A 17,180-nucleotide genomic window follows, 5' to 3' on the forward strand; every position below is an offset into this window, starting at 1 on the left:
AAAGAAGCAGGGTGTCAGGAGATTTGGTAAGAAGACAGCACTGAGGGTGAAAATGAAACTGGAAAGGCTCAGACAGCAACTATTGATGGCAACTCAGACAGTTTTCTTGGGTAAGATAGTGAAAAAGAACGTAAACTTAGTTTTGATGGGCTTACTCACCGCCATTTTAAAATTTTTTGGAAGATGTGGAAGCTCAATATCACGTGATGTATAACTGTGAAGTAAGATGGTTAAGCCGAGGAGCAGTACTCCAAGAATTTATTTCGTTTAGAGACAGGAATTTGTAACTTCACGGAGATGAAAGGAAAGGTAATACCCGAACTTTACTACAGCCAGTGGGTTGTACATCTTGGATTTTAACTGATTTGACTACAGAACTGAATTTACTCAATAGACATTTACAAAGAAAAAATAAATTGATATTCCAGATGTATTCAGATATTAAAGCATTTAAAATGAAACTAACTTTATTTATCAAACATATAAATGAAAGAAAGCTCGATCATTTTCCAGCTTGTAAGAAAGCAGTAGAAGAAGCTGGTGTAAATTTTGTCTACCAAAATACTAAAATAAAAAGTGCCTTAATACAACTTCAAAATGAGTTTGAAAACAAGTTTGCTGATTTTTAAAAGATCTCACGTAAAAACCGCTTTGCAGTGGATATCGATAATGTACCAAGTAATTCGCAAATCAACGTGATAGATTTCTAAGTGATACCACACTTAAAATTGCTTTTAAGTAAAAAACCAACTTGGTGGCTTTTTGTGGAAGCTTACCTTTTGAAAACCACAAGGAGTTATAAAGGTTTGCTGAGCAAATAATCACTATGTTAGGTAGTACATACATTTGTATGCAATCTTATTCAATTCTGAATTATCGAAAATACAAACACAGTTCTCGGTTATCTGATAAGCATTTAGATCCAATGCTACGCGTCTCGGTGTCTCTACTATAAGAATGCAAGCTAATCTAAAGAACACTTGCAAGTCAATTGCAACAACAAAATTCTCATTGATTGTATTAACTACAATCAATGTCGGAAAAATATACATTAAGCATTTCACTTTTAAATCTAAAATAATCGTATATAAATATCGTAGATATATTCTAATCATCACAGTATACTTACAATACTGCATTACGGTGTAATGACATGTGACCTAAGTGTGGCCCACGTAATATCGCCGCGTAAAGTTTTGGTTCTCTTACAACAAGAGGCTGCCGACCAATGTTTTAATCAAAGATGTTCTACTGACGACTCCTCCAGCATAATTACGACTGGTCCACGTTTCAACTACAAGAAATCGAATCGGAATAAATTTCGCAAACACGCTTTAAATAACACCAACAACATAGTTTCCATACCATTGGAAAATAATCAAGAAATTAACCACTGTGTTGGAGGCCATAAAACCATGATACAAGCCAGAAAAAGAATTGCTATACCTGAGAAAAAAACATCATTCTCAACAAGAATGGAATATGATTTACCCCATAACTAACCAAATTCGGGTGAAATTACAGAAGAGCATATAAAAGATTTGGAGTTAAGAAATTTTCATTCCATGAAAATGGAAAAACGGCTGCATGGTGATGAAATTTAAAAGTCAAGACTTGAAGATGATAAGATATTTTGTAAAGAAAAAGGTAGCTTAGATCCCTGAAAGACAATGCGTAAAATATGCTCTAGCCGCCGCTATTTGGTATTTTCTATTCATATTGTAAAGACAACGGTAAGTATACAGAATTGTAACAACAGCCTGGACAAGTATTCTTTGACCCCTGATGACTGCTCAATCAGGACTTCTCTTCACCGCCGGATTCAAGGTCAAGTCAGATCTACATTAGATAATAACCAAGGGGCATTGTTATCAATAACATTTTACAAATTACAAGATGCTGTTAACTCTCTTAAACCATTTAAAACTCTAAAGTATTTTCTAAATGATTTTAAAGAAAGTTTAATCTCCATCTGCTAAGCTTTGCTGTGGAAAATCTTACGATACTAAGGAGTTCCTGACAAAATATAGTAGCCCTAATTGTTACTATGTATAAAAACACAGAATTCTGGGTTCGGACCACGAAATGAATATTAGATATTTCCGTATCATGTCTGGGGTAAAACATAGCTGTGTTCTTTCTCCATTCCTCTTCGTCCTTGCCGTCGATTACATACTCCCTGAGTGTAGAGGATTTGGCATCCAAGTTAGAGAAGCCAAATAGCTAGCTAGCCTGGATTTTGCTGACGATATTGCATTGATGGAAAGTAACAAGACCAAACTCCAGGATCTCCTCAACACTATCCATGAAAATGCTGACCGACTTGGCCTCAAGATTAACACATAGAAGACAAAGAGCATCGCAACAACTGATTCCCCCTGGAAAAAGTGTGGAGGATTTACTGTTAAGCAGGTCATAGATTTCAGGTACCTCGGGAAGACAGCGGAAAATTCAGGGTCTAGCGAGTAGGAAGTCCAGCTGAGGATAGGGCAAGCCATTGGAGCTTTTAACCGACTAAAACCAGTATGGTGATTCAAAAACTATTCTACGAAATTAAAAATGAGGCTATTTAATAGCCTTCGAAAACAACTGCCTTTGGAAGATTATGAGCATTGACTGGAGAGATCGCATCACAAACCATAGTCCACCCTATCTCAGGTCAGCCCATCGGCAACGAATCCGTAGAAAGTATCCATAGGAAGGACGATAGAATCTCGAGACAGTTCTTGGAATGGCAACCTCAGGGAATCCACGGGAGAGGTTGACCAGAGAACCTCTTGTGTCGCACATATCATCGGGACGTGTCCAACATTCAAACAACGATCCAACCCCAATGAAAAGATGTTTGGGCGGCTGCGCATGTGCGGGAAGAAAGGCGGATTTTCGTGGATTCCCTATGTGCTTCACACAACACAAGAGGATCTAAGGTTTAAGTTAAGAAAAAGAATTACCGAATGCACAATCTACACAAAAATGTGTATTTTATTTAGTTTATGGCTATTTAAACTATTATACCAGCTTCTTCTACTCCTTTCTTGCAAGCTGGAAAATGATCAAATTTTTTTTCATCGATATGTTTGAAAAATAACATATAGTTTTATTTCAAATGCCATAATATTTGAATACATATGGAACATCAATTTATTTTTTCTTTGTAAATGTCTATTGAGTAAATTCAGTTCGGGAGTCCAATAAGTGAAAATCCAAGATGTACAACCCACTGGTTGTAGTAAAGTACGGGTATTAACTTTCCTTTCATCTCCATTAAGTTAAAAATTTATTTATTTAAATAAAATAAATTCTTGAAGTACTGTTCCTCGGCTTAACCATCTTACTACACAGTTATACATCACGTCATATTTAGCTTCCACAACTTTCAAAAACTTTTAAAATAGCGGAGACTAAGCCCATTTTTTCTTATAAAATGTATAGCAGATATAAAGGTAGCCATTATTTCTTTCCACGATAAAACCCTGCAATGCTTCTTGATGGAAAATACAGTGAAATGTACATGGAATTCAAAGCCAGACTCTAGAATTTTGTTGTCGACTCTTTCAACGACATCTTTATTATAACCGCTCATGTTTTTTACTGCCGTCCGTGGTGATGCTGCTTAATTATCCCAGTTCGAGCCGCAGGAAACCAGTGCTTATTCCAAGTGGTGAAATAAATCCTCCCACTTTATAGTTTTATTAAGGCTATATATTTTAAATAGCTCCTCACATGAAAGTAAGTCTTCTTCAATTCCTTTTGCAAATGTTAGGAATTGTGCCAAGACCGCCACGGCCTTACTTTTGTCCATCGCAAGAGAGAAGTATGTAAAAGACTAAGCTTTATACTCAAGTTATTCACATTCACTTTTGTCTGTCACAATTTCAAAGAGTTTCTGTTGATTTGAGAGTGACGATTTTAATTTACTGATTTTATTTTTTTTAGATTTACCTTCAGGACAGTCAAATTTATTTTTCTGCTCAGTTCCAAAATGTCGCTTCAAGTTATATTCCTTTATTGGGGAAATACTCTTTTGACGGAATAAAACAAATGTTTTTCTTTAACTTAAATAAGAAAATATAAATTTGTCGATGCTTCATAAAAAACCCGTCTTTCATCAAAGATCTTCATTTTTTTAGAACCCATCTTGGGTGTATATATCTGCAAAACTAAGAAATAAAATATATTTATATCTATTTGTTTTTACGAATAGCGTAAACCTATGTCAACTATACAGAAAGTAGGGTAGTGTGGTGTGTACCGGGACAGTTTTTTTAAATATAAAAAAAATCATATCAAATGGTTGACTAAAGAACTGGTTTATACATCATCAAAAGAATAGAATAAAATTTTTTCAGGTTTTTCACTTTTCAACTTAAGGAAAAAACGGGGGAGCCCCTGCATATACCAGTTGTCCCGCTAAACACCAAAGTGTGGTACATAATGTGTCAAATGCAAACCATTCATTTATTATCAACAAAAGTTTGAAAATAACTCGTATGATTAAAAATGGACATCAAATAACTAAAATTAACCAAACTTTCACCATAAATTAGCTACCAGCTGGTGAAGATGAAATATGAAGATGATCTGGAAGCAGTACCAGAGGTATGTACAGGGTGTGCTAATTTCTTGAGTATATCTTCTTTGGGCTAAAAGATAGAGTCCTCTTGGTCTTGCCTCTTCCCTCTTTGAAGGAGGGCCATAAACATGAAATTTATTTTGCCACTGTTCTCTTGATTTCCACAATACCACGAGGGTAAAATTCTCCCTCATATACTACCCTTACAAAGTCACCAACGTTGATGTAGCTAAATACTTCTTCATTTACATCTTCCTCATCAGAAGAACCAGCTTTTCAAATTATTATCACTTTTATTGTCCAGGACCATTTCGTTCTCACTATCTGGTTCTATGTAGAGTTTCTTCTTTGTGTAGGTGTTTTTCCCTTCGGCAACTATCTCATCAACTACTTTGCTGATATTTGCTTTCTTTGTTTTGTTTATCATCTCTTCTTTTTCAAGCTGAAATTTGATGGGATATCTGTCAGAACTTTTAAAGTTCGTTTCTTATGTTCTAGACCGTGTCGGGTAACACATGAGTTTACTTTCGGGAATGGACTTACTTGCTCAGGCATAACTGGTTCTTGATTTGAAACAGGAGCGGATGAGCTTCTTCGTCATTCCCCTCAACCTCAGGGTCTTCAGGCTAACATAAGATGTCATTTGCAGGACAACTTGGGGCAAGTCTATCCGGATTAGGAAGAGCAGGCCTATTAGTGATAAAAAAAAGGGTAAGAACTGGAGTACCAACTGGAGTACCAGTTGGCATGTGAGGCTGAAAAATTTTCCTTAGAAATATAAAATAAAGTGGTAAAAACTGGCTGCTTGCAGAAACAGTCCACACTGTGGTCACAAGGACACGTCTTTCTGACGAGGTTGCCTAGCACTCTATCATTTGGCCCTCTTACAAAACACCTTAGGTTTTCAAAGTTTACATGAACTTCGTCGCATAATTTTCGTCACACTTGTATATGTCACTTGCAGTTGTAAGGAAGCCTTATTTTTGTGTAAATTTAGTAGCACATTTTGAGTAACAGTTGGAATCCCCTTTGCTCCAATAGATAAGAAATAAAGAAAATACCTTCGCTTTGTATATTGGCCATCACTCATTACTTAATCATAATTCTTGAAGTGGCATTTCTTTGTTTAAGTATTGAACAACATTTTGAACCCATAATAAAAGTTGAAGACCCAATTCAGAACAGTTTTGTATAAGAAAAAGTTAAAATATCGTAGTGTTACTATATTTCAAGCTTTTAGAATCAAGACCCAAAATACTGGAAAAAACTAGCTTTAATGGAAACTTGGGGATTGGCTAAAAGGACGGAACAGAAAAGTCGCTAGGCGAATCAAAATTAAGTACCAAATTGAATAAAATATAAGGAGCAGAGATAAATCGGGGTTATCTAGTGAGGAGAGCAGACTAGAAAGTAATTTTGGTAAGCAACCTTTTAACTAACTATGGAAAGCCCCTGCCTTGTCTCAATCTCTTTAAATGTAAGGTTAAAATAATAATATAAAACCTTATCGTTCATTTTGTCTAAACCGAGGATATCTTATTTCAGGGTTTAATTAAGTTATCAATTGAATCCTTTGAGCCCCCTTTTTGGCCCTAACTTTAGTTAGACCGGTATTTTCCCTTTTGGGAACTTGCCAATTTGATTTATTAGAAGACTAAGTCTTGCGGATAATTTAATGTAGCCCTTGAATTTACTTTGATTAATTAAGAGATATGTGCTCTAACTAGGATTAACTAGATCGCAGCAAAGGGTGGTGATCATCTTTATAAATAACTCAAGATTCTTGTTAGATTTTTACTTCATTTGGTTGTAGGTCTTATAATTTCGTCTTTATGCTTCCTTTTAGTTAAGTTTAGTTCCTTTTAGTCTGTCTAAACACCAACATTGGTAAAGGATAAAATAATCTACGATTAATTAAATTTAAGAAATCAAGTAAGTTTCTTCCCAAAAGGACACAATTGGTGGTATAAACTTAAAATAACCTGGCATGGGCGCCCATAAGCTGGATTTTAGGAGGGGGCTTACCTGGTCTAGTCGGCACTTCCAATGTTGAATATCAACCCCTAGCCGCTCCGGCACATGCATCGAACGCTGCCAACAAGAGGCCCGGTCAACTGCCACCGAAGTGTCGTAACGCTGACACCGCCAGGCTGGCGGCGGTGTTCTGCTAACTTTGAATTAATTTGAGCCAATTCTTGATTGCGTCAACCACACTATTGGAGGTTTTCTTTTCTTGTGTGGTTAAGGATTTCGTTTTTCCCGCTTAGAAACTGAGTGCAGATTTCAAAATTAAACAAGTTCGCACACAACTAATTTGCATGAATTCCTTATGCTCCCAGGGTGAGTTTTTATTCGGTAATAGTTCTTGTAACACCTCCATTGAATAGACAATTGTCTTTTGAACAGACGCCAGATTAAATTTCATATAGGAACTTTGGATTTAAGGACCTCTCTCTTTCAAGACACCTCGGTATAGCATAGAAATAATATTTCTTGAGTCCTTGCCTTAGGCAGGTGTTTATAAGTAATGAGGCTATGATTCCGTGATATGGATGCGTTACTTGACACGGTAGGTTCTGAAAATTATCAAGTTCCTAACTGTTAAATTCTGAATTTAACATCGAGGACAATTCATACGTTTCATTATTTGTCATAAAGCCACTGGAGGTGTAATTACTCGAAGCAGACTAGGAGTTGTCTAATTATAGGACGGGGATATATTTCAGATATCGACAGAAATGAACGGGAAGGAAATTTCAAATGCAGGTCCCTAATCACCATTTCAATAGTTATGTCTATTATACCACCTGGAAAATCATTTTCTCAATTAAATCTGTCTAAATTTTTTTAATAAGTATTTAATTAGTTTGAATATTTCACCCACATGCAATAGTAACTATTTTGATAGACTTGGATATAAGATTGTAGTCAGCCAATCCTAACTATATGCATCAGGTCTAAGATTAAGAACCTGCTGTCCTTGTTTGGGGAAGATACATTTTATTCAAAACATTTGTCCAAGATCACATATTGTCCAAATGCTGTTTTTTTTTAATTCTAGACCCTCTTTCAGGTGGTGGATATGATTTAGCTGTTCCAGCCACTTTCACACACTACCCCTCCCATCACTCAAAGTCGTCACACTGACCACTGCATTAGGTTCTAACTTTTCCCTAATGACCTTCATAGATGACTTTTACAAAGATGCCAACTGCAACCCAAATCAAACCTAAGTTTACGTTCCTTTTCACTATCTTACCCTAGAAAGCTGTCTGAGTTGCCATCAACAGTTAATGTCTGGAGCTTTCCAGTTTTATTTTCACCCTGAGTTCTGTCTTCTCACCAAATCTCTTCGCAGCCTGCCTCTTCGTTTTTCTTGCTTATGTTGCTTGAATTTTTTCTTATCCGCCTTCTTTGCCTTCCTTCTAGCAAAGGCAGCTTGAAACTTGGCTTTCACTGATGTATCAGTGAGCGCTTTTATTCTATCCTCCTTTTTTCCTTGAAGCATTTTGTTTTCTTGGTGGTGCTGGGATATGGTTGTACTTGTTTAGGTGTGACTATCCTATTTCACAGTGGCTGAAAAATCAGAGGACTTACTGAAAGTATTGGATGAGAGGATGGCAGTGCAGGTAGGGATGGGATTGGAGTTAGAATCTCTAATGAGCACGGCAATTTGCTTCATGGGCTAAAAATATTTGGCTGGTCTGTATTTAAGAGCACAGATCTTTATTATCAAGACCATCTGGATTAAAAGGATATATATCTTCCAAATCCCTTCTAGATATTTGATGGTATGAAAGTCAAGGGGAAAGATTTTCTTACCAACCCAGCTGTGATGTGAATGGTGACAGTTCTTCTCTATGGTGACGGTTACTTGATGAAAAAATACTACTAATTTTGGCTAAATAGTTAACGATAATTAACTTTGTTAGGAGTACATGGCTGTTAGATCAGAGGTCAACTACCCCCCCCCCCCACGCACTTTTTCCTTAAACCCATCTGCTAAAAATTTTGAGATATCTATTTTTTTTTTTAATAGTTCAAAAATTAGATAACAAAACTCCGGTGTCGACACAATCCCCAGGGCTCGGAGGGTAGACGTTGTAAGTGTTGTCCTGGGGGCGTATATGGTTTTTATGAAAAGGATGCTCGTATAAGCTTCAGAGAGTGCTCATTTGATTAGAAACTGAAAGTTCTAGTTCACTTTTTCAGAGTCAAAAGATATTCGAGGGCAACTCGCCCCCCCCCCCTCCACACACCATTTTTCCCCAAACTCATTCAATAAAAATTTTGAGATAGCCATTTCGTTAAAAATAAAACTATACGTCTTGAACAGTTTTGGAAAGTATAAAAAAAATCAAATTGAATATTTGATATATCGTTATATTAATTGTTGAAAGATTTTATTTCACTGCAATTGTATTTACATTTTCAATGCCGTAAGAATGGGAAGAGAAAATTTTTGTAATATAATTCGTTTTCAGTGAAGCGCAGGTGTTATAAGTTCTGTGTTGTAAGTTGTGGCAGGTGTTGTAAATTATGCCCTGGGGGAATATATGGTTCTTATGGAAGAGATGTTCGTAAAAACTTCATACAGGGCTCACTTGAGTGGAAATGGAAAGTTCTTGTTCACTTTTTAAGAGTCAAGAGATCGGCCTGGTTACTACTAACTATTACTAACTACTACTACTAAATACTACTACTACTAACAACTCACTGTAGTACCAGGCCGCGTGAGACCAACATAGCTACGCACGCTTCTCCTCCATCCAGGGGCGTCTTTTAGGGGGGATGGGGGGTTAGGGGTCAGTCTCCCTCCTCCTTCCCCCAAAAAAATTGTGTAAAAAACTGTAATTCATTGAGTAAATTAAACACTGTTGAATTTTTCTGTTGAAATTGTGACTTGCTTATTAAATTTTAACACATTATTGAAATTTTTAAGATTTATGCACTTTTCAGTAGAAAAAATGTAATTATAGGTTATATTAGTACATTTAATTAGTCCGAACTTGTATCTATTTAGAAAATACCAAAAAAGATTTTTTTTTTCTTTTATTAATACACTGTAACTATTCCATAAGCCATTAGTGATTAAAAAATTCATGTGATATTCTTCCATTGCTCCATAATATTAACTGTAAGCTAAAAATGTTTGTACATAAACTTATGCATGTTCATAAAAACATTTGTGCATACATTCACTTTAAATGGCAGCATAGTCAAATTAAATCTGATATTCTAGAAATTTCAATCCACAGTTGAAGTCCAAACCATTTTGATTTAATATAACCTGTTTGCATCGAAAATAAAAAAAAAATTTCTACCAAAAAGTGCATAAATCTTAAAAATTCCAATAATGTGTTGGAATTCGTTAAGCAAGTCAGATTTTCAAAAGAAAAATTGATTTTTTTAATTGTTTAAATTATTTTTTTTTACAGTGTATTCCAAGAGCCCCGTGCATCGGGTCATTTGGTTTCACGTGATTTTAAAATGGTGTCTTTTCAAATCTTAAAGTACACCCTTTAAATAGTAAGTGTCGCGTAATGGACCCCGTTTTTTGTTTGTTTATTTTTAATTTTAAAAGAATAGGGATTAAATAAAAAAAAAATATGCTCGAAGTCAACAGCGAATTTGAAGCTTAAATCAAGCAATAGTTTTCAATTTACTTAATGAATTATAGTTTTTTCTGGGGGGAGGGGGAGACTAACACCTAACCTGCCATCCCCCGAAGCGACGCCCCTGGATGGAGGAGAAGCGTGCGTAGATGTGTTGGTCTCACGCGGCCTGGTACTGCAGTGAGCTGTTAGTAGTAGTAGTAGTAGCAGTAGTAGTAGTAGTAGTAGTAGTAGTAGTAGTAGTAGTAGTTTCAGAGAGGCAGGTCGTAAAACCTATATTCAGTGCCCACTTTTTAACAATTAATTTTAAAAAAACTTTCCGAAAAAGAAGTTTTTCAAATAAAAGTAAAGGCCATTTTAAACTTAAGATCAGCAGATAAAAATACCTGTTAATATTAAAACTAAAAACGACCAGAAATTACTATTAGAGAATAAAAGAAACCCAAAACGAACAGAAATTAACTAAACAATTATAGCAAAAAAATATTCAACAAGTAATAATATAAATGAATGAATAAATCTTAAAGCGAATAAGGCTTAAACTCAATAAGCAAATCAAGCTTGAACAGAACAAAAACCACTACAAACAAGAGTTTCGGTATCGCCTCCTTCTCTCACTTTAAAATTCTAAAACCTACTGCGTCCCCGGCACTTTACTGAAAACGAATTTTATTACAAATAATTTCTTTTGCATGTAATATTGAAAATAAATATGAAAATTACAGTAAAATTTTGAATTGATGAGCTTTCAGCAATTAATATCATTATAAATCAAACATTCAGTTTAATTTATTAGTTCTTTCCAAGATTTGTCAAGACATATACTTTCACTACAAACAAGAATTTGGATAATGCCCTCTTCCTTAACTGTAAAAACCTAAAGCCTACTGCGTCATTGGCGCTTAACTGAAAACGAATTATATTACAAATATTTTGTTTTCCAGTTTTTACAGCATTGAAAATGTAAATAAATTACAGTGACTTAAAATCTTGAATTGATGGATTTTTCAATAATTAGTATCATTATATATCAAATATTCAATTTGATTTTGTTTGTACTTTCCAAGACTGTTCAAGACATATAGTTTTATTTTTAACGAAATGGCTATCTCAAAATTTTTATTGGATGGGTTTGGGGAAAAAAGGGTATGTGGGAGGAGCTGGTTGCCCTTGGATATCTTTTGAGTCTTAAAAAGTGAACTAGAACTTTCAATTTCCAGTCAAATGGGCACTCAAAATTTGTAGCAGATGGGTTTGGGGAAAAAAGGGATTGGGGGGATTAATTGTCCTCCGATCTCTTGACTCTTAAAAAGTGAACAGAATTTTCAATTTCTAATCAAATGAGCCCTTTATGAAGTTTTTACGAGCATCCCCTCCATAAGTACTATATATTCCCCCAGAGCATAACTTACAACACCTGCCACAACTTACAACGTATAACTTAAAACACCTGCGCTTCACTGAAAACGAAACGATTTTTTAATGGCTATCTCGAAGTTCTTATCGGATGGGTTTGAGGAAAAAAGAGGGTGGACGGAGGGGGGGAGGCTAGTTGCCCTCTGATCTCTTTTGACTCTTAAAAAGTGAAATAGAACTTTCAATTTTCGAATCAAATGAGCCCTCTTTGAAGTTCATACGAGCATCCCTTTCATAAGAACCATATATACCCTCAGGGCATTACTTACAACGCCTGCCCCCGGGCCCGGGGGGTTTGTGTCGACACTGGAGTTTGTTTTATATGATCTTTGAACTATTTTTAACAAAATGGCCACCTCATTTTTATCGGATGTATTTGGGAAAAAAGCATTGGGGGGCTAGTTACCCTCCGATCTCTTTTGACTCTTAAAAAGTGTACTAGAACTTTCAATTTCCGATCAAATGAGCCATCTCTGAAGTTTAGACGAGCATTCCTTCCATAAGAGCCATATATGCCCCAGGGCATAATTTACAACGCTTTCCCCTGGGCCCTGAAGAGTTGTGTCGACACCGGAGTTTTTGTTATATGATCTTTGAACTATTTTTAACAAAATGGCTATTCCAAAATTTGTATCGATTGTATTTGGGAAAAGAAGGGCGTGGGGGGGGGGTGCTAGTTGCCCACCAATCACTTTTGATTCTTAAAAAGGGCACTAGAACTCGCGATTTCCAATCGAATGAGCCCCTTCTGAAGTCTATGCCACGACCTCTTCCATAATTAAATAAAAAAAACAAGTTTTTTTTAACTGAAAGTAAGGAACGACGTTAAAACTTAAAACGAACAGAAATTATTCCGTATATGAAACGGGCTGTCCCCTCCTCTACGCCTCGATCTTTACGCTAAAGTTTTTTTATTGTCTAAAGAAATAGAGTTGTGAGAAAGTCAAACTTTAGCGTAAAGAGCGAGGCGTAGAGGAGGGGACAGCCCCTTTCATATAAGGAATAATTTCTGTTCGTTTTAAGTTTTAACGTCGTTCCTTACTTTCAGTTTATAAAAAAACTTTTTTTATTCAATTTTTGAACGTTTTTGAATTAATGTAGGTTTTGATTTTGGCTCACCATACATGAATAATTAAAACAAAATTTGTATATTAATTTTGCTTTTATTTGGTTAAATGGCTTTCTCGAAACTTGTTTAATTTTATTTACGAACATTTTTAATAGTAATAAATATACGTAACTTACGAATTAACTTACGTATCGAATTTCTATATTCATATATTTTTAATACGTATATTAGGGGGTTCTTCCCCTAGTAAATACCTTGCTCTTTAAGCTAAAGTTCAAATTTTGTTTCAATTTTTTAAAAATGACCTCTTAATCACAAAGGCCGTTGATTAGAATAAATAGCTCTTATGAAAGTACTAAAAAACCTTTGGCTTAAAGAGCAAGGTATTGACTAGGGGATGAACTCAATCATATACGTAATATTTTTGTTCGTTATAAGTTTCGATGTTGCTCCTTACTTTCAGTTGAAAAACTTGTTTGTTTGTTTTTTATGTTTAATTTCTGATCTTTTTTTTAAATAATGCTGGGAAATCCGGCACCCCCTTCATAGTAATGTCCCTTCCCCTATGAAAACTTCCTTCGTGGTAAGATCGTCCCACATAACTCCGACCCCCCCCCCACCAGAAAAAAATCCCCCCCGAAAACGTCTGTATACTTCCCAATAACCAATACTATATGTTAACACTGGGTAAAGTTCATAACTTTCAGCCCTCCCCCCGGGGAATTTGGGGGATTAAGTCATACTAAAAGACACAGTTATCATATTTTCGACCATGCTGAACAAAATGGCTATCTCAAAATTTTGATCGGGTGACTTTGGGAAAAAATGAGCATGGGAGGGGGCCTAGTTGCCTTCCATTTCTTGTCACTTAAAAAGGGCACTAGAACTTTTAATTTCCGTTCGAAAGAGCCCTCCCACGATATTCTAGGACCACTGGGTCAATACGATCACCCCTGGGAAAAAAACAAACAAATAAACACGCATCCGTGATCTTTCTTCTGGCAAAAAATGCAAAATTCCACATTTTTGTAGATAGAAGCTTGAAACCTCCACAGTAGGGTTCTCTGATACGCTGAATATGATGGTGGGATTTTCATTAATGTTCTATAACTTTTAGGTGGTCTTTCCTCCTTTTTCGAAAATCAGCCAAATTTTCTCAGGCGCGTAACTTTTGATGGGTAGGAGTAAACTTGATGAAACTTATATATTTCAAATCAGCATTAAAATCTGATTCATTTGATGCATATATATTGGTTTCAAAATCCCGTTTTCTAGAGTTTCGGTTACCAATGATCCGGGTCGCTGTTTGAAACTTAACTGTTTGTACTTAACTATACTTAACTGTTTGAAAAGTGCCTCTGGAAAAAAAAACAACATTGGAGCTGTATGGCCTTTACTAAATGAAAAGTGATACTAACCTTTTGTGTATCATCACTTAAGCTTGCAAAGATTTTTTTCTTACGTTTATTTAAATATGACACTAAGAACGTATCCAGGATATAGTTTCGGCGGGGCGGGGGGGGGTACAAAAAAACTTCAAAAAATGTATCAAAAACTTGTTTTTATTTATTTTTGTTACTTTTCTACGATTCGGACAAATATTTAGGGGGGGGGTCAAACCCCCTACCCCCTTGATACGGCCTTGCATGACACTTAAAACAAGAACAAATGATGTTTCGCAGCCTATGCAACATATACCTATAAGGCCAGTTCAAATAGTCCGACTCATTGTGTTCTCTTATATTTGCAGAAACTAGTGCTTTCTGATAGGCTAATATCTTTTCTTGTTCACATGTCTAAATTATAAAAGACAAAAAAAAATAACTAATGAGCAGAGCCGCCCGTTTCTCATTATACAGGGCATAGTTTTCTTGGCAGTAAGAAATTAAAAATCCCAAGTAGTTTAATGAGCACTGGTTGCAAACAACACAGATGCGCAAAATACCCGAATTCCATCAGCCATCAGGCCCATCAGTCGACAAAAGAAAATTGCTATATACATATTTCAAATCACGGCATTTCTCCGTTATAAACGCAGGTTGGCAGCCTGTACATTATACATGTGAAAACTGAAGCTTGATTATTACTACACTTATAAAAAAGGATGTATTCTAATACTCATACATTGGCAGAAGGTAGCCTAATATTTAATCCATTATCTTTAGTAATTTACTATTTTTTTTGTATTTCTATGGACTATTTTAATATCTGACTATATATTTAGAAATGAATGAATGTGTTAAGTTAACATTTTTAATTTAGATTGACTGTACTCCTGTATTTAGTCTCTTTAATGTCATATAAGCCTTATCTCTATTGTTACTTGATTAAATCTTTATTTGTCGGCAGCTGTTGTCTGCAGTGAAGTCAATTAAGGGGTGAGCATGGTCAGGGACGTACTCAGGGGGGTGCCTCTGGGCCCGCCCCCCCCCCCCAAAAAAAAAAATCTCACGTTTTTTTTCATTTTCCCATAATTTTCTGATTTTTCTCACAGAATAATGGGTTTGAAGGATTTGCCCCCCCGCCCCGAAACAAATTCCTGCGTACGTGCCTGAGCATGGTGTCCCTCTAGATAATTTGCCTCTTCCGGCACATTTTTAAAAATATCTTTATCGAAAAAAATTTAAAAAAGACAAATTTGCCCTCCCTTCAGATTTCGACGATACATTTTGCCACCTTCCCGGCAGAAAATTCTCGTGTATTTACGCCACTGGTTGTCTCGTCTATTTCCGATTCCACCGTCCAATTTTTAAAAAACAATGTTTGTTAACAATTTTCTGCTAGATTGTGGAGACAGAAGAAGTGTTAACAAAAATTGTTAATGAACTAATTTTGGTAACTGTAAGAGCGGCGTTTGCTGACTGAGAAATTTAGAGTCGTGTTTGAGCTAACCTTACAAAGTCAAAATTATGCCAACATTTTGCTCCTTAGCATTTGATTTCTGCCTTTTATGTGAAGTTCGGACAGCAAATAAAACCCATTTTAGAGGTAGTTTCAAGTGTAACACTTGAACAGGCTATTTAACGCTGAATTAAAGTCAGCTTTTAGTCAGTTAATTTGTAGATTTTAGAGTTCCTTAACGTTCTTGGTTGAAAACGAACTGTCAAATTTATTTAATAATATTATTATTATTACAAAAGCCACCAATTCACCTTCTGGTACTTGTTAATTAAACGAAAAACACTCAGGAATTCCGCTTAGGTTAAATCACAGAAACCGGTTTCATAGCAACAAAGACAAATAACGGGTGATAGAATGAATTGGACTTTTATAACTTGGGCTATATATTTGCATATTAGAAGGGGGTAGGTTAGGTTATATTAGGGGCGCTCTACAAATAAGTTTACCCCCCCCGTAATGTGCAAATATATGAAGGTTACGACAAGGTTTTTTTGAAGGACGACAAAATGTGGATATAATGTCAATATTTTACAAATCAAATCCCTACCACGTCGACAGAGAATCAAATGAAATAGCAAACTTCCTCTTCATAGTGACATAGATGATGAACATAACCGTAATTTTAGTTAAGCTTAATTTTTCCAGCATAGCCAACTTGGTGGCTACCCTATCTCGAAAGACAGCAGCAGAAATCCTACAAAACAATTTGCTAAATATATTAAATATTAGCAGTCATCGATTCATTGAACACCCCAACCCGTTGTGCGCCCCTCCTTTTCACTTATATTTGGTCAATTACAGCATAGTTTTTGAACGCCGTGATTCAAATATTCTAGCAGATATTTAATTTCTTCTTGAAATTATCTAATAATGTTTGCTAACATTTTTTTTTTTTTGTTAACACTATTGTTAATAGGAAAAACTAAGACTGTTAACATTATTAGCTAAATATTTTTGGCAGGGCAGCGGATAAATGGCCTTTGTGGGATAAGGGCACCGCAGCAGCTTCTGGAGTGGAAGTTTTCTTGCAAGGTAATTGGGCAACTTTTCAGTGAGACACTCAACCGTGTTGTGGTTTGCTCTTTTTACAAATTTGGTCGCACTAGGTAAATGTGAGACCCTGAAATAAATTTCTGAACTCCAGGAATTCATCTTTAAGGGCTAGGCACACGTAGCTGATTTCGGGCACCGGTATCAGCATCAGTGGACAAACGATAGCGATAAGAAAAACTTGTTGAAAGAAAAATTTATTGCGCAAAGTTTTCAAAACAAAAAATCATGAACACAAATAGTCAAGTAGAGTTTATTAATAGTTGCTTGATTGATCTCAGCTTAGTTCTCAGTTTAGTTCTCAGCTTAGTACTGGGGTCTTTCACCACAGATACCTCTGGATTATTTTTATCCCTATTTTTTTGTGATGATCATGATGAAAATCAGCGCTGATTTTGTAAATCGAAACCGAAAACTAGAAAATTTTTCAAGCTCAAATCGACGCCGATTTCTTTTAAAATCGGCGCTGATTTGGAAATCAGTTCCCAAAATCAGCTACGTGTGCCCAGCCCTTTAGGTACATAATCGGAATCAATAAAGTTGAAAATACTACTAC

At 35.7% G+C, this 17,180-nt stretch overlaps 1 protein-coding gene across 1 annotated transcript in view; it reads left to right on the top strand.

Moving 5' to 3' along the window:
- Positions 1-14,670: 14,670 nt before the first annotated feature.
- LOC148956264 (chondroitin sulfate synthase 1-like) overlaps positions 14,671-17,180 on the top strand; it is a 43,602-nt gene continuing 41,092 nt past the window's right edge. Inside the window, exon 1 of the mRNA XM_089090112.1 lies at positions 14,671-14,808. Within this exon, the coding sequence (XP_088946238.1) occupies positions 14,778-14,808 (31 nt within the window). The 5' untranslated portion in view covers positions 14,671-14,777. The remainder of the gene's footprint in view (positions 14,809-17,180) is intronic.

This window comes from Artemia sp. Qi Xiang Cuo, chromosome 1 (assembly GCF_049724085.1).
Source record: "Artemia sp. Qi Xiang Cuo chromosome 1, ASM4972408v1, whole genome shotgun sequence".
NCBI classification, from domain to species: Eukaryota; Metazoa; Arthropoda; class Branchiopoda; order Anostraca; family Artemiidae; genus Artemia; species Artemia sp. Qi Xiang Cuo.